Source organism: Erpetoichthys calabaricus, chromosome 6, assembly GCF_900747795.2.
Source record: "Erpetoichthys calabaricus chromosome 6, fErpCal1.3, whole genome shotgun sequence".
NCBI classification, from domain to species: domain Eukaryota; kingdom Metazoa; phylum Chordata; class Cladistia; order Polypteriformes; family Polypteridae; genus Erpetoichthys; species Erpetoichthys calabaricus.
Genome location: NC_041399.2, coordinates 215,106,106 through 215,128,400, shown reverse-complemented (window position 1 = coordinate 215,128,400; position 22,295 = coordinate 215,106,106). Strand labels below are relative to the sequence as shown.

The 22,295-nt window shown below is 40.6% G+C and overlaps 1 protein-coding gene across 1 annotated transcript in view; it reads left to right on the top strand.

Annotated features, from left to right (window-relative positions):
• sycp2l (synaptonemal complex protein 2-like) overlaps positions 1-22,295 on the top strand; it is a 106,262-nt gene that overhangs the window by 4,411 nt on the left and 79,556 nt on the right. Inside the window, exons 3-8 of the mRNA XM_028790826.2 lie at positions 5,207-5,292; positions 5,863-5,951; positions 7,362-7,396; positions 14,595-14,737; positions 16,829-16,881; positions 21,997-22,042. Coding sequence (XP_028646659.2) covers positions 5,207-5,292; positions 5,863-5,951; positions 7,362-7,396; positions 14,595-14,737; positions 16,829-16,881; positions 21,997-22,042 — 452 coding nt within the window. The remainder of the gene's footprint in view (positions 1-5,206; positions 5,293-5,862; positions 5,952-7,361; positions 7,397-14,594; positions 14,738-16,828; positions 16,882-21,996; positions 22,043-22,295) is intronic.

Below are 22,295 nucleotides of genomic sequence, written 5' to 3'. Positions count from 1 at the left end.
AATCTTTTCAAAATAGTCTCGTCGCAGGATTTTTTTTTTTTAATATTAGAGAGATTACAATAGTTTCCCTACTCTTCGTATACGAGAAAGTAAAAAAGGATGTTAGGATAACTAAAAGGCGTTAGAGGAGAAATATTGCAGAAAAGGTGAAAAGTGACACAAATATTCTTTCAACATTTTAGCATTAAAAGAACAGTCAAGGACACAGTAAAAAGAATATTAGGAATGGTAAAGGTGAGTGAGAACATGTGGAAAGTGAAACAGAATATGATTTGAACTTGTTTAAACTTCAATGAAGTTAACAAGAAGAAGCTGATACCTCCCAAAAGTAACCAGAACAACAAATGAGACAATTGGCTGTTTTCAACCTGTAGAAGAAGAAGAGTTGCTGAGATTAAATAAGCTGAAATCTAACAAGTTGGCATGACAAGGTAGCATTTATCGCCAAGAAGTTAAGGAGATTCGTGAGTGCCAATATTAACCCCTTGGCACATTTTTTCCAGGCATTTCTGCACACTTGGAAGGTCCTAAAGCAAATACCATCCAGTTGTATAAGAAGGATGATAATGCTGATCCAAGTAACTCTAGACCATTAAGCTTAATACGCACCACAAGTAAATTTGTGAGCACAATTGTTAAGGAAACGATCAAGCAGCATACATCTACATCAGGATGGGTTCAGATGGCGGAGGTTGTGTATCACGAATGATTTACGGAAATTTCGCCTCTCACATTTCGCCCCCATGATATTTCTCCCCCACCCCAATAACTTCTAACACCCACACCCAGACGTTTTGAGTGTTGGAAGTTTCTAGAAAAAATAAAGTGAATAATCGTTCTCGGCATTCAAAACTGACTTTCCTAATTTAAACATTTTTGTAGCAAAATGATAATGTTCGCAATAGTGCATCATTTAAATGAAACACTCTGCAAACCTATACAAATTTTTATTTCGATTAAACGAATCCAAACAATTTTACAAAAATTAATATCACATGCCATTGCGAAAAAACATATACGTGAAATACGATTATGGTTATCGTCTATCAATTTTCTTTTACCTCTAATTGATGAAATTCTTTCTGCCATCGTGAAATTTTATGAAGTTGATTTTAGGTTTAGTCACGATACAAAAATAACGATTTCAGTGAGAAAGTAATACACGATGCGGTGAATGGTGACGCAACAGTTTTGATATTGCTATGTCTGCGAGGTGTTGATGGTTCTTCAACATGGCCACGCACGGCCGATAATCAGGCGGCGAAAACCGTAAACGCATGTCTTGACAGCTGCAGTGCTGGCAAAAAAAAAACCACGTGAAATCCAGTACAGTCGTACAGTACTATATCGCATAACACGGATTAAATTTTAAGTACAATACTCGCCTATTATGGAGGTGATCACGCATACTATTTTCAGTGGAACACGTTGATCTGTGAGTCGTATAAGAACACTACCTTTGAACTTTTTTTATTTTCAATGTTGAGTAAGGTTTATTACATTTTTAATTGCAATTATAGATATTTACATTCATAATGGTTAACCCGGTACAACACCCTAGTACTATAGATATGTGCATAAATACTGGGGCAAAATATAGTGGTGGCGAAATGTGTATGTATGGGGGGTGAAAATTATCGGGGGCGAAATGTGGGGGGCAACTTATTCGTGATGGCGTCCGGATAATTCTATGAAGAAGCATAGGCGGAGTGGTGGCTCTGAGGCTAGAGATCTGCACTGGCAATGGGAAGGTTGTCGGTTCGAATCCCGTAAATGCCAAAAGGGACTCTGCTCTGTTGGGCCCTTAAGCAAGGCCCTCAACCTGCAATTGCTGAGCGCTTTGAGTAGTGAGAAAAGCGCTATAGAAATGCAAAGAATTATAATTATTAAGCAAGAAAATGATACAGTGGGAGGGGAGCATATGAGATCAGTGTGACTTTCAGAAGGTTTTTGATAAGGTGCCACATGACAGCTTAATGATTGAACTCGAAGAAATGGGAATTCAAGGCACAGTGTGTGTGTAGGTGGGTACAAATACAAGAAGCAGAGGATGATAAGTGAGGGAAACTTCTTTCAGAATTACTTGATGTAAAAAAAAGTGGCGTCCAGCAGGGGTCGTCCCGGCTGCTGCTTTTTTCAATATACATAAATGACCTGATAATATAACTGGTAAGCTGACTAAGTTTGTAGGCACACCAAACTAAGTGGAAGGGCAGATCATAGATAATCGAATAAACTGTGACCGAGGGACTTGGACAGAGTCGAGGATGATGAAATTGGATGTAATAAATGTAAAGTCTTACACATAGGAAGTAAAACTGTTAAATATGAATACACAAGGGGAGGTCTGAAAATTGAAAGTACTGTACACCTTATGAGAAGGATTTAGGAGTCGGCGTGGACTCAACACTATCAACATCCAGACAGAAGCAATCAAGAAGTCTAAGATGATGATGTGTGGAGTACGAGGGAGATTATGTTATACAACTCATTGTTTTTAGAGGAAACCTGTTTTTATAATTTGATCACTAACAACACATGTTAATTAATGAGTTAAAATAATGCATTGACTTCAAGAACAGATTGAACTATTTTCTCTGTGGCAATCAACATGTTAATCAAGGTTGCCATTGTCTGAAACGATACAGTTACTGGCATGTTGACCAAACACAGAAATGGCAGTGCCCATGAGGCAAAACATCCATCCATCCATCCATCCATTAACCAACCCGCTATTTCCTAAGGGTCACAGGGGGTCTGCTGGAGCCAATCCCATGCCAACACAGGGCGCAAGGCAGGAAACAAACTCCAGGCAGGACGCCAGCCATACCAAGCACACACTAGGGACAATTTAAGATCACCCATGCACCAACCCTGCATGTCTTTGGACTGTGGAAGGAAACCCACACAGACATGGGGAGAACATGCAAACTCCACGCAGGGGGGAACCCGGGAAGCAAACCCAGGTCTCCTTACTACCCACTGCACCACCGTGCTGCCCTGAGGCAAAACAATAATACAAAAATTTGGAATAGTGATTATATTTTTTTTGGGTTGCTAAATTATATATTGGATGTAATGTATATTGGAATATCCATAATCTGCAATTGCTTCATCCTGGGGATGGCGTTAATCTGCATCCGGCCCTGCAATTTACAGGGAAGACTTGGGGGTTGGTGGCAGGATTGGCACTCCAGCCATCGTTGGGTAGTTGTTGTTGTTTGTGTTTTTTTTTTTTTTTTTTTTTTTAATTTTATTTATATATATTGTCACAAAACGAGTCTGAGACAGAAAAAGGTTTGGGGCAGCCACCCATATAATCTCAAAATCCTCGGCTGCAAAGTCGTTGAAAGCCAATGAATAGCACTGATGTGCATACAATTGAGTCCAGGATAAGACTGAGGAATTAGGAAAGAGGGCAGGGTTTTAAAGGGGAAGACAGGAAGTGAGGTCATAAGGATCAGGGATGTGTTCGTTCTCCATTGAACCGAGCCCGGACATGACGTCAGAGGGGCCGGAGCCAGTCAGGTCTCCTTCCATTGGCTCGGTCCCGGAAATGATGTCACGAGAGCCAGGTGGAATCCCCCGGAAACGGTCTGCAGGCAAGAGAGAAAAAGAGTCGGTGCACTCTGCCACCTCCCGGCATGTATCAGAACTGACGTCCCTCAAGCCCTTTAGCTGCCTCCCATGCGCACGTGTGTGACAATATATATAAAAAAACTCATTTTTGTAGTGTAGTGCTAAGGTGTCACCTGCTGCACTCAGGTCCCAATCCAGGCAGTTCATTCTGTGATGGGTGCAGCAATGCGCTATCCGGGCAGCTCCCAGCCTCCTGCTCCTTATACATAAAATATTAAAACGTATTTTCCTAGTCTCATTTTGTGGATTTTTTTTTTTGTTTGTGTGCGACTTGGGATGTTGTTGTTGCAGTGGGCTAAAGGCCAGTGCCATTGACTTCCTAGTTATCCAAGATTAAGGAGATCCCTGAAGAGCTGAACGCATTTGTTTTTCATCTAAGATATTCATTTGCTGACTTTTTTGTGCTACTTTTATTTTTTGTTTTCTTTCTACTTCAATTTTGGATTTACCGTTTTGTTGATGGATCAGTTTTGATGTTCTGCTTATGAGCTTTGGATTGGTAATAGGACTGCACTTATCATATCTATTGGTTTCCATTAAAACCAAAACAGCTTCTCTGTATTTAAAGCAGATCTCTGGAAACCACGGGTAGTAAATTTACTGTTGCTGCCTTACCTGGGAATTCTGAGAATAAATGAATCTTTAGTAGACAAATGAAGTAAAGGCATTCATTTAACCGTCAAAACAGGATCTCAAGTTGGTAAACTAGCAGGAAGTGACGAGTGCAGATAAGCAGAGAACAGTGGGGGGTCTTGGGGGTCTGTCCTTGGACTGCTATTTTTCTAATTTCTATTCATCCATCCATCCATTATCCAACCCGCTGAATCCAAACAGGGTCACGGGGGTCTGCTGGAGCCAATCCCAGCCAACACAGGGCACAAGGCAGGGAACCAATCCCAGGCAGGGTGCCAACCCACCGCAGGACACACACAAACACACCCACACACCAAGCACACACACACTAGGGCCAATTTAGAATCGCCAATCCACCTAACCTGCATGTCTTTGGACTGTGGGAGGATACCCACGCAGACACGGGGAGAACATGCAAACTCCACGCAGGGAGGACCCGGGAAGTGAACCCAGGTCCCCAGGTCTCCCAACTGCGAGGCAGCAGCACTACCCACTGCGCCACCGTGCCGCCCTATTTCTATTAATGACACCAATTTCTGTTTTAATTAGCAAACCTGTGAAATTTATAGATGATAGTAAAACTGAAGAAATAGCAGATACTGGGAAGGCAGCAAAAATAATTCAAGGAGGTTTGGAGAAATTTCAGAGCGGAACAAACACAGAATGGAGTTTAATGTGGAAAAGAGCAAAGTGCTACACGAGAGCAAAAGAGACGTAAATTAAAAGTCCAGGATGGAAGACGCTGAACTGCAGGAAGCAAAATCTGAAAAGAGGTCATTGATGAGTTGTAGAGCCAAAACCGAAGGGTGAAACTATTTACGGAATGAAAGTTAACATAAAGTGTTACCAATAAGTTGTTTATTTTGAATGCAATTACCTTTTGTTCTTTTTCTTAATTCTTTTACATTTATGTTTCTTTTTCTTCTCTCGCCAGGTAAAGTTCAGATACAAGATTTATTCATATTGCGTTTAGGACTTCTTGTGATTGATGTCAATATTCCGTTTGCTCTCCGGCTCGAGGTGAATCCAGTCTCTTTCTAAATCTTAATGCTTTTGGTGTAACTAAAGAAATACTCCACCACTTTATTTGTTTTTATTTTGTGTTATTTATCCTATGTAGTTTGTTTGATGGCCAACAATTTTTTTTTATTGCATTTACATGTAGAATGGAGGGAAAAATAAAGTTTGTTATAGTAGAACATAACCGTAACCAGTGCTGCATAATGACAAATGATGTGAAAAACATTCACGGAAAACATCTTCTGTTACTCGTGTCAGTTACACAGTTGAATGCTCCAAATGTACAAAAATACAAGCATGCTTTGCTTAACTAATTTTAAATATTTCTTTCCGTAATAATAAATAGGAAACACATTCCCATAATGCTGTGCTTTGATTTGAAGACCGGAATCTTCAATTGAAAAGCACAGCATTATGGGAACGGGTTTCACGTATTTGAGTTGCGCTGACAATTCCGGAAGTCTCCTAGAGCTGTGAGACCGTGCTGGCGGCCCAACTGAGTTTCATGTCTGTTGGAGGTCTTAATGAGTTCTTGCTCTTTATCTTTTGTATGTTTCCTTTTCCTCACAGGGAATCAGAACTATTAACTGTATTCTTGACCTGTCAAGCAAAGAAGAACGCAAGAAAATAAATCTGACGGAAGAGCTCACTCTTCTCTTGTAAGTGCATTTTGGTGGCAATCCCAGTGGGCCTTTGGGGTAAAATAGTAGCTCTTTCGGTTGTGTGTGTGTGTGGTGTGTTTTGTTTTTAAATATTTTATCTTATTACTTTTTTCAATTATTAATCCCAGAGGAGAAATGATGTTTTTGCATGCTCTTTGAGGGTCAGAGCACAGGGTCAGCCATTGCACAGCTCCCAACAGCTACCCCTGGTGACCCCCATCGAACCCAACAGGGCAGTTTTATGGGACTGCAACTCCCATTCTGCCCTGCAGGTGTCCAGTCTGGGGTTTGCCATAAATGATGCTGTTCACTCAAGTGTATGGAGGAACAACTTGCATGTATGAGGCAGTCACTCACTTTCCATTATTTGGGGCCTTACGACCAAGAAGGGGGGGTCCATTACTTATCCCAGCCAGGATGCTCCATTGATTTTTGTCTTTCCTGCATAGTGGCATCCCAGATGGGTATTTGATTCCCATCCATTGCTGCTGAGAAGCCAGTCCTGTTGTGCTTTTCCTTCTGTACCAATCATTATGTGGGCCTCCTGGCTAGGTAAGGGGAAGGAGTCCATCCTGGGTGGGATGCCAGTCCATCCATTACCTTTAAGTATTTGCGACCCAAGTTTTCATAACAGCTTTAATTACGCCCACCTAACGTTTTTTTTTTAAAGGAGCCCGCTAATACCAATTTGTTCTTTTTAAATTAATGATGTATCATAGATGCATATTTTATTATACCTACTTAACTTTTATCGACATTTACCTAACTCTATATTTATTTTTCTAGTATCAGAATGTAGCTTAACTTAATTTGTTTTGCTTTCAATAGATATATTTTTCGATTCTTGTTTTCTTTTTTTCACATCTTCACGCCCCCCTTTTTGTTACTTCGTGCCCTCCTAGGGGGGCTCGCCCCACAGTTTGAGAACCACTGCATTACACTACACATACAGTGGAGATGGATAAAGCAAAATGCAATGTACATCTATGTTGGATGATAACAAAAAGAGTCATGAGAGACGGGAATAAAACAACACAATGGTGCAAAAACGTTTAATGGATACATGTTGGAAATTCCTGTGTTGGTCTTTAACAGGTCTCTGTTTCTGCCATTTATTCAATTATTTGTATTTCATTCATTCATTAATTTGTATTTATTTATTTGTATTTCATTCATTAATTTGTATTTATTCAATTATTTGTATTTCATTCATTCATTAATTTGTATTTATTTGTATTTCATTCATTAATTTGTATTTATTCATTTATTTGCATTTCATTCATTCATTTGAATTTATTCATTTATTTTGTATTTCATTCATTCATTTGAATTTATTCATTTATTTGTATTTCATTCATTCATTCATTCATTCATTTGTATTTATTCATTTATTTGTATTTATTTTAGGAGTGATTTTGCACGGTTGATCCTGAGAGCTGGTGGTAAGATCCAAATCTTTCTATTTACTTATTCCTAAACTTGAGAAAATGTTTAGTTTGTTGTAATGGGATGTACAAAAAATGTTTCATTAGATTCTGAACCTGCAAAGAGACAGAAAATATATTTCATGAGTAAGAACTGGGAGATGAACATAGTTAGCAGACATCAGTGGAAATGAAGATGAATGTTGTTTAGGACTGAAGCCAGGAAGCTCTTCTTTATGTAAGGAGTTGTCAGAATTTGGAACAAACTACCGAGACTTGGAGTTGAAGCAGAAACCTTGAGAACCTTTGAGAAGGATCTGAATGAGACGTTGGGACAGCTGAGCTTATGAGCTTAAAAAACACGCGGCAAATGGACTGAATGGTCTCCTCTCACTTGTCAAAATATTTATGTAAAAAAATTGGGTAGGGTCTCCGTGACTTTCTCATTGACTCAGATATGTGAATGGATATTTAAGGAGTAAACCACAAGACAATGACTATGCACATTAAAGAACCATCTACAACAAATCAAATTAATAATATATTGACCAATCATTATAAAAGTAAAGATGAATAAATTGGACTCTGCAGCTGCATGAATAAAAGATGAAGTACCACTTCTAGGTAATGGGAATAGCCCAAAAGTTAATAGAAATCTATATTTTGTACCTAATACTTGTATGCAAAATTTGGTTGACCTAAGTGAAAGCGTACTCAAGTTATCATGTTTATAATGCACACAATTCCAAAAATGGTATTTTCAGACTCGGGGATGCCTAAAACGTTGAGATTCTTAAAAATCTTGACATCGAATCTTTGGACGATTACAATACTTTCCCTACAGTAAAAATCGGGTAGGGTCTTGGGGACCAGTAGTCAATTCCATCTTTAGTCTATTCCAAGAATTAAATAAAAATGGTAAAACCAAAGAAAGTTAACCCTAAAAGACCGCAGACTCTCACTTTGGTTATACAATTTTGAATGCTTAAGGAGCACATGTCAGCCTTCACGAGGTCAGTGTGTGGTGACGTCACATGCCATACACCCCGTGATTCCTACTGAGAACCTTTCCCATAAATACTGTAAGGCTAATATTCCGAAAATGGTGGTGCCCATAATAAAACAAAATGGTGTTGCATAAAAGACAATAAATTATATATTGTTTAGGAAGCTTTTAGGAAGTAATAAATGGAGAAATGGGACTTCTTTGGGTACAACACAATTCAAATAGAGATGCAGACTGTGGAATAAGGAAGACAAAACCTCACAAAAAACTGAAAGAAACAGATAACAGATTGTCAGCTGGTGTTGTAAGTAGTGCTCCTTGAACCTCTGATTCCTACTGCTTGAAATATTTTATTTTTGGCCTGAGCTCCCAGGTTTGGGAGGCGGGGTGGTTGCTCTGAGGCTAAGGATCTGTTCTGGTATCCAGAAGGTTGCCAGTTTGAATCCCCGTCACTGCCAAAGAGATCCTACTCTGCTGGGCCCTTGAGCAAGGCCCTTAACCTGTAATTCCTCCAGGGGCGCTGTACAATGGCTGACCCTGCGCTCTGACCCCAAGGGGTATGCAAAAACAAACAAATTCCTAATACAAGAAATTGTATAAGGCGAAATAAAGACCAAAACAAAAATGAAACAAAAACTAAGATTACATTCACATTACCAGACTGAAGTGACTCAAATCTGTTTTCTTGCCTTAATGTAACACAAATCTGATGTGTTCAGGGCTGTGTGGACACAGAAATCCAATCTTTTTTAAACCAGATTTGAGTCCCTTTGTATGTTGTTCATATGTTGTGTCCGATTCGTGGCCATGTGACATAAATGAGAACGGTCCGATCAGAATTCATGTGTGTTTTTTTGCCTATATACATTGGCTGAGCACCGTCCTCCTCAGCCAACCCTGTCAGCGTGGCGAAACAACAATGGAGGAGAGCTACAGCTGTGACAACAGTCACATAAGAAATTTAACAAACAAAAGGAGACCGTTCAGTCTATTTGTCACCCATTTGTTTAGCCTAATAGCTATGCTGTCTCAATATCACATCCAGACATTTCTTTAAGGTTGTGAAGGTGTTGGCTTTATCTCCATGTCCCAGTAGTTTGTTCCAGAGTCCCACAACTCTTTGATGTAATTCCTGGTTTCATTTTTAAATGCACTTCCCATTAATTTTCACCGATGTCCTTGAGTATGTCACGGTCCCACCATTGCTGGCTCCTTTTTTCGTACCCACAGATCTTTTGATGCAACAGTGCCAGCAATAGATGCAAAAACTTCAAAAGCTCGCCGTCCGGCTTTTTTCTCGTCATCTTGACGTAATCATGTACAGGGGGTCCTCGTATGTCGAGACGTTGTAACCCGACGTTTTGAGCTTACAGCGCTCTCTCATAATGACTGAGACGTGAGTGTTTCGGCTTACGCCGTTAGCGTCGTACTTACAGACTACGTGGGCAAACTAGTTTGGTTGCACCCAGTGGAAGAAAACACAGTAATGCGGCGTACGAGTGAGGGAGTTGGCGAACTTGTTTGGTTGCGCGGAGGAAGTGTTCCATTTGTGTTGCTTTGTTTGGCGACATTTTGGCCCTTATCATGGCTCCTAAATGAAAGTCAGAGTCTTCAGATGGTAGTACTTTGAAGAAGAGGAAAGCCATCACGATGGAAGTGAAATTAAACTTAGTAAAGAGATCAGAAAGAATAAAGGTAAGGAATTTTTTTTTACACTCATTTTTTCAGTTACTACAGTACAGTATATTTACAGTATGTCCTTTTCCTTTTTCTGTGGCTTAGTTGTGTTCGAGATTATACTTTTGCAAATGTGTTAGGTACAGTTAGGTCCATAAATATTTGAACAGACAACTTTTTTCTCATTTTGGTTCTATACATGACCACAATGAATTTTAAATGAAACAACTCCGATGCAGTTGAAGTGCAGACTTTAAGCTTTAATTCAGTAGGGTGAACAAAACGATTGCATAAAAATGTGAGGCAACTAAAGCATTTTGTGAACACAATCCCTTCATTTCAGGGGCTCAAAAGTAATTGGACAATTGACTCTTTGGCTATTTCATGGGCAGGTGTGGGCAAGTCCATCGTTATGTCATTATCAATTAAGCAGATAAAAGACCTGGAGTTGATTTGAGGTGCGGTGCTTGCATGTGGAAGATTTTACTGTGAACAGACAACATGCGGTCCAAGGAGCTCTCCGTGCAGGTGAAAGAAGCCATCCTTAAGCTGCGAAAACAGAAAAAACCCATCCGAGAAATTGCTACAATTTTACGAGTGGCAAAATCTACAGTTTGGTCCATCCTGAGAAAGAAAGCAAGCACTGGTGAAATCAGCAACGCAAATAGACCTGGACGTCCAGGGAAGACAACAGTGGTGGATGATCACAGAATCATTTCCATGGTGAAGAGAAACCCCTTCACAACAGCCAACCAAGTGAACAACACTCTCCAGGGGGTAGGCGTATCGATCTCCAAGTCTACCATAAAGAGAAGACTGCATGAAAGTAAATCCAGAGGGTGCACTGCAAGGTGCAAGCCACTCATAAGCCTAAAGAATAGAAAGGCTAGATTGGACTTTGCTAAAGAACATCTAAAAAAAGCCAGCACAGTTCTGGAAAAACATTTTTTGGACAGATGAAACCAACATCAACCTCTACCAGAACGATGGCAAGAAAAAAGTATGGAGAAGGTGTGGAGCAGCTCATCATCCAAAGCATAGCACATCATCTGTAAAACACGGTAGAGGGAGGCAATGTGATGGCTGCCAGTGGCACTGGGACACTAGTGTTTATTGATGATGTGACACAGGACAGAAGCAGCCGAATGAATTCTAAGGTGTTCAGAGACATACTGTCTGCTCAAATCCAGCTAAATACAGCAGTCAAGTTGTTTCGTGATACAGATGGACAATGACCCAAAACATACAGCCAAAGCAACCCAGGAGTTTATTAAAGCAAAGAAGTGGAAAATTCTTGAGTGGCCAAGTCAGTCACCTGATCTTAACCCAACTGAGCAGGCATTTCACTTGTTGAAGACTAAACTTCAGACAGAAAGGCCCACAAACAAACAGCAACTGAAAGCCGCTGCAGTAAAGGCCTGGCAGAGCATTAAAAAGGAGGAAACCCAACATCTGGTGACGTCCAGGAGTTCAAGACTTCAGGCTGTCATTGCCAGCAAAGGGTTTTCAACCAAGTATTAGAAATGAACATTTTATTTCCAGTTATTTAATTTGTCCAATTACTTTTGAGCCCCTGAAATGAAGGGATTGTGTTCAAAAAATGCTTTAGTTGCCTCACATTTTTATGCAATCGTTTTGTTCACCCTACTGAATTAAAGCTTAAAGTCTGCACTTCAACTGTGTCTGAGTTGTTTCATTTCAAATTCATTGTGGTGATGTACAGAACCAAAATGAGAAAAAAGTTGTCTCTGTCCAAATATTTATGGACCAAACAGTAAGTGACTTAGGTTAGGGTGTGTTTCGACTTGCACCAAAATTCAGGTTACATCACTGTTGTAGGAATGGAACTGTGTTGTAACCAGAGGACCCCCTGTACAAATGACAAACAGTTTGATGTCCTCCAGGGCAAAATGCGATGCATCCATCAGCTACTAGCACGTCCATTTTGTCAGGTTTAATACTACGATTCTTCTCACAAATATACATTTTTTTAGTTGCTGGTGACTCGTTCACAAACGTATCTGTCTGCATGTGTGCTGTTTCAGAGAGTAGACGCATTCACATTACATTTAGACATGCAGGTCACTTGTACTTATGAACGTGAACCATTAAGATAGGCCAGCGTCTCTCAACCTTTAAGTATTTGCGACCCAAGTTTTCATAACAGTTTTAATAGTGCCCCCCCTAATGTTTTTTTGAAAGGCTCCCACTAATAACAATTTGTTCTTTTTTAATTAATGATACATCATAGATGCATATTTTATTATACAGTGCATCCGGAAAGTATTCCCAGCGCTTCATCACTTTTTCCACATTTTGTTATGTTACAGCCTTATTCCAAAATGGATTAAATTCATTTTTTTCCTCAGAATTCTACACACAACACCCCATAATGACAACGTGAAAAAAGTTTACTTGAGGTTTTTGCAAATTTATTAAAAATAAAAACTGAGAAATCCTATGTACATAAGTATTCACAGCCTTTGCTCAATATTTTGTCGATGCCCCTTTGGCAGCAATTACAGCCTCAAGTCTTTTTGAATATGATGCCACAAGCTTGGCACACCTATCCTTGGCCAGTTTCGCCCATTCCTCTTTGCAGCACCTCTCGAGCTCCATCAGGTTGGATGGGAAGCGTCGGTGCACAGCCATTTTAAGATCTCTCCAGAGATGTTCAATCGGATTCAAGTCTGGGCTCTGGCTGGGCGACTCAAGGACATTCACAGAGTTGTCCTGAAGCCACTCCTTTGATATCTTGGCTGTGTGCTTAGGGTCGTTGTCCTGCTGAAAGATGAACCGTCACCCCAGTCTGAGGTCAACAGCGCTCTGGAACAGGTTTTCATCCAGGATGTCTCTGTACATTGCTGCAGTCATCTTTCCCTTTATTCTGACTAGTCTTCCAGTTCCTGCCGCTGAAAAACATCCCCACAGCATGATGCTGCCACCACCATGCTTCACTGTAGGGATGGTATTGGTCGGGTGATGAGCGGTGCCTGGTTTCCTCCAAACGTGAGTTCAATCTTTGTCTCATCAGACCAGAGAATTTTCTTTCTCATGGTCTGAGAGTCCTTCAGGTGCCTTCTGGCAAACTCCAGGTGGGCTGCCATGTGCCTTTTACTAAGGAGTGGCTTCCGTCTGGCCATTCTACCATACAGGCCTGATTGGTGGATTGCTGCAGAGATGGTTGTCCTTCTGGAAGGTTCTACTCTCTCCACAGAGGACCTCTGGAGCTCTGACAGAGTGACCATCGGGTTCTTGGTCACCTCCCTGACTAAGGCCCTTCTCCCCTGATCACTCAGTTTAGATGGCCGGCCAGCTCTAGGAAGAGTCCTGGTGTTTTTGAACTTCTTCCACTTACGGATGATGGAGATCACTGTGCTCATTGGGACCTTCAAAGCAGCAGAAATTTTTCTGTAACCTTCCCCAGATTTGTGCCTCGAGACAATCGTGTCTCAGAGGTCTACAGACAATTCCTTTGACTTCATGCTTGGTTTGTGCTCTGACATGAACTGTCAACTGTGAGACCTTCTATAGACAGGTGTGTGCCTTTCCAAATCATGCCCAGTCAACTGAATTTACCACAGGTGGACTCCAATGAAGCTGCAGAAACATCTCAAGGATGATCAGGGGAAACAGGAGGCACCTGAGCTCAATTTTGAGCTTCATGGCAAAGGCTGTGAAAACTAATGTAAATGTGCTTTCTCAGTTTTTTTATTTTTAATAAATTTGCAAAAACCTCAAGTAAACTTTTTTCATATTGTCATTATGGGGTGTTGTGTGTAGAATTCTGAGGGAAAAAATGAATTTAATCCATTTTGGAATAAGGCTGTAACATAACAAAATGTGGAAAAAGTGATGAAGCGCTGGGAATACTTTCTGGATGCACTGTACATTTTTTTTAGTTGTTGGTGATGCTGGTGACTCGTTCACAAACGTATCTGTCTGCATGTGTGTTGTTTCAGAGAGTAGACACATTCACATTACATTTAGACATGCAGGTCACTTGTACTTATGAACGTGAACCATTAAGATAGGCCAGCGTTTCTCAACCTTTAAGTATTTGCGACCCAGGTTTTCATAACAGTTTTAATCGCGCCCCCCCCCTAACGTATTTTTTGAAAGGCTCCCACTAATACCAATTTGTTCTTTTTTAATTAATGATATATCATAAATGCATATTTTATTATACCTTCTTAACTTTTATCGACATTTATCTAACTCTATATTTATTTTTCTAGTATCATAATGTAGTTTAAGTTAATTTGTTTTGGTTTCAATAGATGTATTTTTCATATTTTTGATTCTTGTTTTCTTTGTTTCACATCTTCGCGCCCCCCCTTTTTGTTATTTCGCGCCCCACAGATTGAGAACCACTGAGATAGGCAAATCTGATCTCGCTGAAAAATCAGAATTGAGCAACACTATGCCCATGTAGTTCTTAAGGATACTGTTGTATAGACGAGCTTCGGCTGTCCACCATGTTGTCCATCGACATTGCTTTAGTACGTGATGACCTCCTGTTCTGTGTCCCAGACTATGAAATGCAAGTGGCCATCGCTGAAGCTTTGTGCCGCATGACCTTAAAGAAATGGAGAGAGGAGCTCGTCTACAGATGGTTTGAAAACAGAGATTTTGCCGACTCCTTCAAATCAATAAACGATCGGGAGTTTGAGACCGTAAGTGGCAACAGATTTGTTCACACTTTCTTCTGGTTTACTCTAACGCACCCTGCGTCACATCACTTTGGGGCTCCACTTTTTTTTATCTCTGGTTGTTCATAAGGGTGAAAGGACTGGAGTTTCACAGGCTAATCACTTCTGGTTTGATGGGGACTGGAGATGCACCTGGTACTAACCGCACCAACTCATCTTTCTGTAACTCTTAGTAACCCTATCCCTAAACCTAACTCAAGATAGATATACATTTAAAATGTAAATAGTTCTGTATAGTTATGAGCTCGACAAAGCCCAAGTCCCCTTCACCTTTGTTGATCGTATAATTGCAATGAGACAGGTGCACTAAATCAATTAAACCCAAGAACACTCCATGGATTCATTTGATCTTTATGACAATCATGTTGTCATTAGTCCTAAAGATGTCATTTATTGCCATTATGAAAATCGTAGCTCCGTACCAACACGGAATGCCAATGCACCCTCGCTCATCCCATTGCTCCTCACTATCCTTAGGACCCCTTGCAGCTGCCATACTAGTTGTTATTAATTTAAGACTTTGATAGGCTTGCCGTTTTTCTAGACTCTGCTGCAGATGGCGTTAAAGCTTGTGTGATGGAATGCCAGCAAATACCACTGGCAACTCATTCCACATACTGATGGCACTCGTCAGTGCCATCGAAGCTACCTCGGATTTAAAATTTATGTGATAACTTTTGTGTCGGAGAGATTTTTGTTGTGAAGCAATGTGAAAGATGAATATTTCTTCCATCGGTGTTTGAGAATAACTGTCCATAGGGGCACAAAGAATCCTAATCGTGTTTAAGGAATATGCTTGTAACGTTATGAGTACAGAAGCATAGTACTAACTTCGTCAGATGACGGGTTCAATACTTCTAGACTCCAAATTGAATTCAATCTCTTCTGTGCATGAGATGCGAGTAGTAGTTTCATATCTCCTTTTATAGCATGTCGGACGATGCAAAGCTTTGAAACGATCAGAGTGCAGAGGCCCAGTGCTTCAGTGCTGTTTGGAGTTTTAGACGTCATCAGTTACATGGTGGTACCATGTGCTTCACTAACCGACACAATCTTCAAAGCCTTGCTGTCAAATGTCCCATCCCTACGTGTATTTGTGTGATCTGATGTCTTGTACTGTTGCGTCATGATTGGCCGAGCACAAAATAGCATGGATAAGCAGGTGCACGGGTGCTGCGAATAATTTGTGTAGTGAGTGCATCTCCCTTTTGTCAAATGTTACATCAAAGTAGACAGACTTTGAAATCAAATTTGTGCTCAGAGGTCTTTTTACTGTCCCCACATGTTGCTAGTTTGCTTTTGAAAATGTACAGTACATGCTGTAGAAAATTGGCAAAGTATTGGGACGTAATTCCAAATTGTAATTTGTAACAATGACCGTCTGACCAGTTGGGTGGGTGTGGTGGTATCTGTGTGAATCAATGGGTATAATCCGTGGCGTCGCTAGCATTGGTATCACCCAGTGTGGTAATCAAGGCCGTATTAAGACCCCCACATGCCCCGGGGTGACTTGATGAATAGAGCTCCATAACAGGGAGCTGATCATGCGGTGTGCGGACTCATGTCTGTTGAATGCAGTGCGGTTATTCCCACTCTTAATGGCTCGCGGACACTCGATTGTTTCATCGAGTCCCCTTTGGTGATTTCAGATGTTGTAAGTTGTTTTGTCATGCACAAACATTTCTGACGGTGTCATCCGGCTCAGTCCACACACACTAAACCACTCCTGTGATGCCACTGGGTACAAAAAACTAATACTTGGCACAGCTATTGGCCCAATAGGACCTGCCTTTAATGAACAGCCACCTTTTCTCTCCTCCCTCTCGTCCCTTTTCTCTTTTTCAGAGTTTCTTGACATCTATTTAGCAGGTGCCTTTCTCCAGCTTAAAAATTCTGTTTCCGAATTATTTAACCTGGCTGTAGGGGATCACACATCAATGTGTACAGACAACTATGTTAACCACTAGAGGGCATCACTCTTGTCTCCAGATTGTTCATTAGCTCTTCTGTTAACAATCCAATAATTGTGTTTTTGTTTGCTTTTTGTTTTTTAAGGACTGCAGAAAATTCCTGAACAAAGTTAATAGCTCATTTGGAAAGGAAAGCAGGTATTTAACCCCTTTCTCCATATTTTTTTCATTAAAGTTGCCAGATGTAATAGACTGGATGTTGAACATTGGAACAATCTGGATAAGAACAGGCCATTCAGCCAAACAAAGCTCGCCAGTCCTATCCACTTATTTCTTCCAAAAAAAAAAAACATCGAGTCGAGTTTTGAAAGTCCCCAACGTCTTACTGTCCACCACACTATTTGGTAGCTTATTCCAAGTGTCTGTCATTTTTTGTGTAAAGAAAAACTTCCTCATGTTTTGTGCGAAATTTACCCTTAAGTTTCCAACTGTGTCCCCGTGTTCTTGATGAACTCATTTTAAAATAAGTCTCGATCCACTGGACTAATTCCTTTCATAATTTTAAACACTTCAATCATGTCACCTCTTAATCTTCTTTTTATTTAAACTGTAAAGGCTCAGCTCTTTTAATGTTTCCTCCTAACTCATCTCCTGTAGCCCTGAATCAGCCTCATCGCTCTTCTCTGGGCCTTCTCTTGTGCTGTTATGTTCTTTTTGTAGCCTGGAAACCAAAACTGCACACAGGACTCCAGATAAGTCCTCACCAGTACAGTGTCCATTTTAGGACATCCTCCTCCCTCCGAAAAAACTCCATCCTTCCTACTACCTTCGACAAAATATTCCTCCTCCCTGCGAGGAATCCCCAGTCACCCCTCCTCCCTCCTCCGTCCGCTCTCAGTTCTCCGCTGTCCGTTTTCCGCCATCCACCCTCCTATCTCCGTCATCCGCCTTCAGCTCTCCATCAAACCCCACACTCCCCCCGCCCCCTCATCGACATTTTCGTTAATGAAGTGACGTAATACTTCAGCTCCACCATCTTCACAAGTTCATTAACCAAATTATTTGTCAATTATATTTCACAGTAAGAATTTACAGCACGACTCAAACGTGGGAACGAAAGTAAATGACGTTAATTGTTGAGTGTCTTTTAATATTGTGTAAGCATACATATTAACACGTGTGCAATTAAACGTGTGCATTTACGCTGTGATTTTTCAGGCTTAAAAGCTCGCCTTTTATTAAAAAGGTAAATGCAAACTTTTTTCATTCTCAAGGGCACAAACCACGCAAAAATGTCGGTACACCAGATAAATAAGCGCAACATATTATCAGTTGAATTGTATGCTTACAATACATATAGAAATGTGTTAATCGTTAACTAATAGTATGGGATGGTGTTTTTCAACTCAGCTACAGATGCAGATGGAAACCAGAACTGCTTTGAAAAATACGAACGCCTTAGGACCGATCTGGAATAAGGTAGCACAGCGCCTTGATTTAAACTATTCCATGTCTTGGTGGGTTTGCGTTGCTTGTTGTCAATATCTTTACACCTGTTTTTAAGGCTTATTGACTGAAAGGGGCTTTTGTGAAAAAAGTTAGGGCTTTGCTACAGGATACACCCTCCACAAGTTAAGGAAGTTAAAAATAAAGGTATATATTTCTGTTTTATTTAAACCTTTTAAGTTTGTATGCGGGCGGCATGGTGGCGCAGTGAAAGGTGCCAGTTAGGAGACCCGGGTTCATATGCATTTTACTTTTTTTGTATCTCTTTAGTAATATTTTATTGTAAAAGGATAACCAGTATTTAAACCTTTTATGTTACTTTATAAAGTTATGTTACACAATGTTGAAAGATTAATAAGAACACTACATATTTTGGCAGCTGCTGCTTTAATTTTCAATGAAATGAAAAAAGCTCTCCAAGAGAAAACTTCAATGAAGAACAAACAGTTTGCACTATCTAAAAAGGAGAAATCCTCATTTATAAAGGTTTGCTGCAGATGACTTAACTGAAAATAAATGAATAGTTCCTATGTGTATAATACATATTTATCTATTTGACTTATGCCTTTATTACAGCAACTTGCAACATCTAAGGTACAATTTGTTACATTACTTTTGTTTTTTGCAGCACAGGCAGGTGAAGTGACTTCCTCAGGGTCACACAGTGGTGTCAGTACCAGGATTTGAACTGACAAGCTCCGGGTTTGCTGAAATATTACTGAAGAAAGAAAAAAAAAAACGAAAACGGGCAAATAGGGCTATGCATACAAATGTCCATCCATCTATTATCCAACCCGCTATATCCTAAATACAGGAGCCAATCCCTGCCAACACAAGGCAGGAAACAAACCACGGGCAAGGTGCCAGCTCACCGCAGGGTGCACACACCCACACACCAGGGACAATTTAGAATCGCCAATGCACCTAACCTGCATGTCTTTGGACTGTGGGAGGAAACCGGAGTACCCGGAGGAAACCCAGACAGACACGGGGAGAACATTCAGACTCCACGCAGGGAAGCGAACCCGGGTCTCCTAACTGGCACCTTTCACTGCGCCAGCATGCCGCCCGCATACAAACTTAAAAGGTTTAAATAAAACAGAAATATATACCTTTATTTTTAACTTCCTTAACTTGTGGAGGGTGTATCCTGTAGCAAAGCCCTAACTTTTTTCACGAAAGCCCCTTTCAGTCAATAAGCCTTAAAAACAGGTGTAAAGATATTGACAACAAGCAACGCAAACCCACCAAGACATGGAATCGTTTAAATCAAGGCGCTGTGCTACCTTATTCCAGATCGGTCCTAAGGCGTTTGTATTTTTCAAAGCAGTTCTGGTTTCCATCTGCATCTGTAGCTGAGTTGAAAAACACCATCCCATACTATTAGTTAACGATTAACACATTTCTATATGTATTGTAAGCATACAATTCAACTGATAATATGTTGCGCTTATTTATCTGGTGTACCGACATTTTTGCGTGGTTTGTGCCCTTGAGAATGAAAAAAGTTTGCATTTACCTTTTTAATAAAAGGCGAGCTTTTAAGCCTGAAAAATCACACCGTAAATGCACACGTTTAATTGCACATGTGTTAATATGTATGCTTACACAATATTAAAAGACACTCAACAATTAACGTCATTTACTTTCGTTCCCACGTTTGAGTCGTGCTGTAAATTCTTACTGTGAAATATAATTGACAAATAATTTGGTTAATGAACTTGTGAAGAAGGTGGAGCTGAAGTATTACGTCACTTCATTAACGAAAATGTCGATGAGGGGGGCGGGGGGAGTGGGGGGCGTGATGGAGAGCTGAAGGCGGATGATGGAGATAGGAGGGTGGATGGCGGAAAACGGACAGCGGAGAACCGAGAGCGGACGGAGGAGGGAGGAGGGGTGACTGGGGATTCCTCGCAGGGAGGAGGAATATTTTGTCGAAGGTAGTAGGAAGGATGGAGTTTTTTCGGAGGGAAGAGGATGTCCTAAAATGGACACTGTACACCAGTGTGTTATAAAGCTTGAGCAGAACCTCCTGTGACTTAAACTCTACACATCAAGGCGCTATATAACCTGACATTCTATTAGCCTTCTTAATGGTGTCTGAACACTAGCTGATAGCGTTGATTCCACTATGACTCCTAAATCCTTCTCATAAGGTGGACTTTCAATTTTCAGACCTCCCATTTTATATTCAAACCTCACATTTTTGCTTCCAATGTGTAATATTTTACATTTACTGACATTAAGCTGTTAAAACTTTCAACTCTTTCAATCTTTCCTCATAACTCATCCCCTGTAGCCCTGGACTCAGCCTAGTTTCTCTTCTCTGGACCTTCTCTAGTGTTATGTCCTTTTTGTAGCCTGGAGACCAAAACTGCACACAGGACTCCAGATGAGGCCTCACCAGTGTGTTATAAAGCTTTAGCAGAACCTCCTTGGACTTGAACTGCACACATCAAGGCGCTATATAACCTGACATTCTGTTAGCCTTCATAATAACTTCTGAACACTGATGGGAGGTCAGTAGTATGGAGTCCACTACGCAGAGGTGGCCTTAAAAGTGTGCGGGGCATAGGGATGACCAACCCCATGCATGGCTGGTTACGTCAAATGCCATTACCGGTATATGTGGACTGTATAAACTTGCATGCAAATTTAATAAAAATAATGTTAACATACACTGGATTTTCTAATTCCAGTATTCAGCTAAATTTTTGCAAGGTAACATGCGGGCTTTATCAAAATATAACTGGAGAATATAACTTGACAAATCTGCTCAAACAGGACATGCAAACCTAAAATGTGGGGGGCCCTCTTAGGTAAGGGGCCGGAGGCAGTTGCCCCACTTGCCTCCCCAAATGCCACTCTTGCCACTACGACTCCTAAATCCTTCTCATAAGGTGTACTTTCAATTTTCAAACCTCCCATTGTGTATTGAGACCTAACATTTTTGCTTCCCTTCCCGTCACAGACTGCAGTGACAAGTTCTCAGGTATAATTTATATATTTCTAAATACAGAATTGCTGCACGTACAGAGACAGATCTGTTAGTAGAAATGGATTAACTTAAATGGAAACCAACAATGTCTGATCATTAGCTAATCGTTGAACTATGGCCAGGTAATTTGGGAAAGTAATAAACACAAAGCAAAGAATAAAATGAAAGAAATGAATAAGAATGTGATATACACAAAAATTACCAAATAAAGGATCAAAAAGACAGATCTGAAAAATGAGCAAGCTAAAGTCTTGGAGGCTGGGGGTTTATTTATCCTTTTGGCCCTTCTAAGGCAGCAAGTGTTGTATACGTCCTGAACAGAATGCTGCTGGGTGCCAGTCCTATTCTGTGCTGCCTTTAGTACCCATCATTGAGCCCGCAGCCCTGGACTGAGTAGGTGCCATACTGGGATGTGATGAGGAGGGTGAGGATGCACTCCACTGTGCACCTGTAGAAGTTTCTGTGAAGAAATGGAATAATGAAAGGTTTGGTTAGAAGTTTAAGGAGGCAGAAGTGATCATGAGGCCTTTTTGTTGGTGCCTTTCTGTGCGGGCAGAACATCTTCATCCTATAGCGCCTTTCTTCATTATCTGTCTATCCATTTAATCCACCTTGCTGTCTGATTCATAACAATCAATGAGAATTGTTTAGTCCATGAATTTCTTGTTTTGTTTCTCTTATGTAACAAAGATTTTTTTTTATGTCCTCTTTGGTTAGTCTGCATATTTCAAGGTGTAATTATGATCTGACCAATTTTACCTACTGATTCATCTACCATCTCTCCTAATGTCGTCTTTTGTTCTTGGCAGAGTTTGGACATTTCCCTGCATTAAGGCTTTCCTTGACCACATTGAGGTAAGCCATTTTAAGGCATGTTCTTCACGTATACACTGTGGTGCCGACGGGAGTCGATCTTTATTCTAATATGGCAGCCTTTTTACCCAAACGGTGTCCTCTACCACAGTGGTCCCCAACCTTTTTGACAGCAAGGACCACTTTATTAGAAGCAAATTTTTCCAGGAACCGGTTGAGGGTTCGGGGTGGGTTCGTAGGGCAGATTTATACACAATTAACATTACATTTCTATTATTATTAAGTATATAATATC